Genomic DNA, 4411 nt, shown 5'->3' on the forward strand with positions numbered 1-4411 from the left:
AAAATTATTATTTATATTAAAACATCATTTGAATCTAATTTAATAATTTTTATTCTATTTTCTTAATCAATATTTTAATTGATTATAAATATTTGTAGCATTGTAGTCAATTAGATTTTTTTAAAATACTTAATATATATATATAAACTTGATGAGTCGTATTTCGAGCCAAAACGAGCCGAACACGAACGAACACATCTTAGTTCGTGTTCGGTTCCTTAACTTATCGAACGAAATTAACGGGTCGAACACGAGCTTCTTAACGAGCTGAACACGAGCTGTTCGCGAACAACGAGCCGTTTTGACAGCCCTACTTGTGGTAGATAACCTTCTAGCATGGTAAGTTAAAAGAAAGGTTTCTGACAGGAATTCTGATCATTGTGAGCCATGACATGTTTACCTAAGAGATTATTTACCAAACTATGCATGCCATCAATATCTTATAACTGCCATAAAAAAAATTAACGTAACCTTTGGGGGATGCACATAGTTAGCAAAATGATCTATAGCACCTCCAAGCAGCCCAATACCATCTGCATTAGACACTTTCAGCAAAGGTGGATGTTTATTACTAGGGGCATTTACATACATACCACCCAGCTCACATGTATTTACATATCTAACGCCTAAACTTTACATTTTACATTTACACAACCCAAATTTTTCTTATCACATAAAAAAATATCATTATTTTAAATTTTAAAAAGTGAAATACAACTTTTCAAGCAAAAAAATGGTGGCATATATGTAAAAATTGAAGTTTAGGTTTTAGATATGTCAATACATTAGAATTAAATGATATGTCCGTATATCTTTCTTATTACCAATGCCCATGGTAACAAGGAAACACACAGCACAAAAAGGCGCTCGAGTAGTTAACCTTCTGTTAGAGTACCCTTTCCAAATTCATCCAATAAGCACAAAGATCTAGGTGTTGCATGCCTGTTAGGGTCGTAGAGAATGATTAATAAAAAAGATCCAAGGTAGGCAATAGTATGACCAGAAGCGTATTTTACCTAAGCATCATGCCTACTTGATGAAGATCAATCATAAAAGTAGACCGATCTGATGTCATTGGCTTACTCCCCATAGCACAAAAAATCCTGTCACAATATGCCCAAGTCACCATGACAAAGTTGAAAAGGGGGAAAAAAACATCAGTGATTTTTTCCTTACAAAAAGAGGCCAAACCTGTCGGTCAAGCCAACGATAGCTGCATCTGCTGGCACAAAGCTTCCAATATGTGATAGGAAGACCACCAAAGCTACCTGAGTTTGAAGCAAAATACATGTCGTATGAACTGTAGAACATATATAATTTCCATTGTTACCCTAATTATTACTTCACGATAAGACGTTCGTTAAAATGAAATTTGGAGTCAATTATCATCAATAAAATCCATAGCAAGAGACGGTTTTGTATAGAGAATTATATGGTCATATCACACAGAAAGTATTTGTCCATTTTAGGAGTTCTTTCTCAAATCCAAGCAGAAGTCCTCTTAATAGATTTTAGACAACACATTTATACTTAGTCAGAAAAACCCTAATTTATTTCAAATAAAGTAGAATAAGGGGCCATAGGGTTCGGCTCGCCATGTAGGCAGGAAAAATCCCCTAATGGAATGTTTAAGGAGCAAATCCTGTCTGTCACCCCCACCAAGGCGAATGCAAAAGATCACCCCTGCACGGCTAAAAAATGTAACAATTGCCGGGAGTTGGCAAAGGCAAAAATGATGCATTTATAATAACAATAAATCAAAATGCCACCAAAAAACATTGCAAGAGAAACAAATAATATTTTGGGTGAGCAGGCAAGTCATAGGTGAATTCAAAATGACCTGCAAACAAACAAAAAACAATAATTTAATGTTTCAGGGGTCAGGTCTTTGCAATCCAACAGTGAAATATCATTTAACATGTTTGACCTGCTTAACATATATGCTTTTTCCGGAATAGTTAGGACCACTGATTATGTTTATCCTCCCTGAGAAAGATAAAACGCCTCATAAAACTCAAAAAAGTTATAATTCAGAAAAAGGTAGACCTTTATTAATTACCATCATTTGATATCTTTGTATCATTTGGAACAAAAGTGTCCACTGTCAATTCCTGTAAGACATGCCTGTCCGCAAACAGAATTAGTTGCACTGCATTGTTTATTTAAAAAGTTTCTTCTCAATTCATGCAGGAATGGGGAAAAACTAATATATTTAACTTTAAAATATCATCCTATGTGTTTCGCAACAAGAAATTAAGCAGGCAGCCATGGTAGAAAAGACAAAGAATGAAACTTAAATTCAAGCTTGAGTTTGTTATTAAAGAAATAGAACAACCTGCCATTTTGTATGTCTATAAGTGAATCTTCAGTCAAGATAGGCCTCACATAGTTGTTTTGTCGAGCAATGAGTGCCAGAGATAGAAAGCTAATAGAAGAAGTTGAATAACCAAAGCATTCAAACAAATGAAAGAGCAAATAAGACAACTGAGAGTCTAGACATGGTACTTTAGCATTAGCCCTACCAATCGAGTTCAGCTGCAAAATTTACTGCCTTTACAAGATGAGGCGCAAAGTGGAGTATACGAGACACCAAATCTCTAATAATTGCTCTTTCCATATCTGAAGTATTAAATAAGAGAACCGAATGAGAATAAATGCAAATAGCAAACCGTTACTCCCAATAGTTACCAAGATAAAGCAGTTTACACATATTCTGATGTAAGAGAAACTGTAAGAATTCGCTGAATATTCAAGAATCGATGACCATATGGTCAAGTTACTTTAATATGATGGCAAAAACTAGCTTTAGGTAAACAAAAAGTTTTCAAGTGATGACCTAGAAAAGCATGAAGGAAAATTCACATGCAAAATAGACGTAAGTTTATTGACCCAGCAGATTGACCTTTAACAACCCTAGCAGGCAAGGAACTCTGACCTGCAAAATCAGGTCCTAACCAAATAACAAGCCAAACTCATAGTGTGAACCATTTTAAGGTCAAATTCTAAATGAGATAGTCTGTATGAATCAAGACAAAAAATAAAGTAGTTGAAATTTAACGTTTAAAATACTATATCTGGCCCAAAGTGCAGAAGTTTTGGCCTAGGCCGTGAAGGCTCTGAATTGAGTACAACATAGCTCTTGCTTTCTTAAATGCCAATGCAACCCATTGCTTGATACTGTGATGTGTGATGAAAGATGCCAAATTCCGGCTACACTAATAGGGCTGTAAATTGTTGAGAATTAGACCTTATTTTCGGTCCTATGGGAAAAAAAGAATATTGAAGAAGTCTGGGGTTAGTTTATAAAATGTTGTAAACTATTTAAGCACATGCTATAAATGTACAAAAAAAACTTTTGAGCAAAATCTTTCTATTTGGTATCAGAGCCAGATCTAGCTACCTATCGTCTTCGTATCCTTGTATCTTAGGGTTCGCCTACATCTCGCCTTCCAGATCGCGACTGTATCATAAGTTTGGTCTCATCTTTGCTCACGTATCGCCTTCCAGATTGCAATTATCACAACTGTCTTTGCCTTCATATATCGCTTGGGTTCGCTCACATTTTTGCTCCGAGATTGTGACTATATCACAGGTTCGGTCACGTCATCGCCTTCCCAACACAACTGCCTCATAGGGTTTGATCACGAAGGTTCTCTGTACGCTGCGATCCTGGAGTTGCTTTCCCGATTGTATCTCTATAGCATTCAGGCAGGAGTAGGGCTGTCAAAACGGCTCGTTGTTCGCGAACAGCTCGTGTTCGACTCGTTAAGAAGCTCTTGTTCGGCTTGTTAATTTCGTTCGATAAGTTAACGAGCCAAACACGAACTAAGATGTGTTCGTTCGTGTTCGGCTCGTTTTGGCTCGAAATACTACTCATCAAGTTTATGTATATATATTAAGTAGTATTTTAAAAAAATCTAATTGACTAAAAGGCTACAAAAATTTATAATCAATTAAAATATTGACTAAGAAAAAAGAATAAAAATTATTAAATTAGATTATTTAAATCTTGATATAAATAATAATATTTAAATCTTGCTCAAATCCTTATTGTCTTATATCTTATGATTACATGATTAGGGTTGTTAAAAGGACTCTTTGTTCGTGAACAGCTCGTGTTCGGCTTGTTAAGAAAACGAGCCGAACATGGACATACTTTTTGAGCTCGAAATATAAACAAGCCGAACACAAGCATACTTTTTGAGCTCGAAATATAAACAAGCCGAACACGAGCATGGCTCACTCGTGTTCGACTCGTTTACACCCCTAGGCAGGAGAGGGCTCCTGCGGTTGGTTGCAAGAGGATAGAGTGGAGTGGCATTATGCAAGGATAAGGGGAGGCAACATAGATGAACACACATGGACAAATGCGTGACTTCTGTGTACGGGATTGTCGGCGCTTAAAAAAAAA

At 36.0% G+C, this 4411-nt stretch overlaps 1 protein-coding gene across 12 annotated transcripts in view; it reads right to left on the bottom strand.

The window, feature by feature from the left end:
- The window catches only part of LOC110031759 (DNA mismatch repair protein MSH5), a 101136-nt gene that overhangs the window by 18904 nt on the left and 77821 nt on the right, over positions 1-4411 (bottom strand). For 10 of the 12 annotated variants that reach the window (XM_020735132.1, XM_020735133.1, XM_020735134.1 and 7 more), the window contains 8 exons: positions 2523-2619; positions 2336-2425; positions 2060-2124; positions 1928-1986; positions 1192-1268; positions 1017-1103; positions 881-942; positions 472-533 (listed from right to left, as the gene is read on the bottom strand). In XM_020735132.1, the coding sequence (XP_020590791.1) occupies positions 472-533; positions 881-942; positions 1017-1103; positions 1192-1268; positions 1928-1986; positions 2060-2124; positions 2336-2425; positions 2523-2619 (599 nt within the window). Of the gene's footprint in view, positions 1-471; positions 546-879; positions 943-1016; positions 1104-1191; positions 1269-1927; positions 1987-2059; positions 2125-2335; positions 2426-2522; positions 2620-4411 lie in introns of those variants that run through there. The other 2 variants (XM_020735143.1, XM_020735139.1) reach the window with 2 other exon arrangements.

The sequence above is a fragment of the Phalaenopsis equestris genome, unplaced genomic scaffold (assembly GCF_001263595.1).
Source record: "Phalaenopsis equestris unplaced genomic scaffold, ASM126359v1 Scaffold000840, whole genome shotgun sequence".
Lineage (NCBI taxonomy): Eukaryota > Viridiplantae > Streptophyta > Magnoliopsida > Asparagales > Orchidaceae > Phalaenopsis > Phalaenopsis equestris.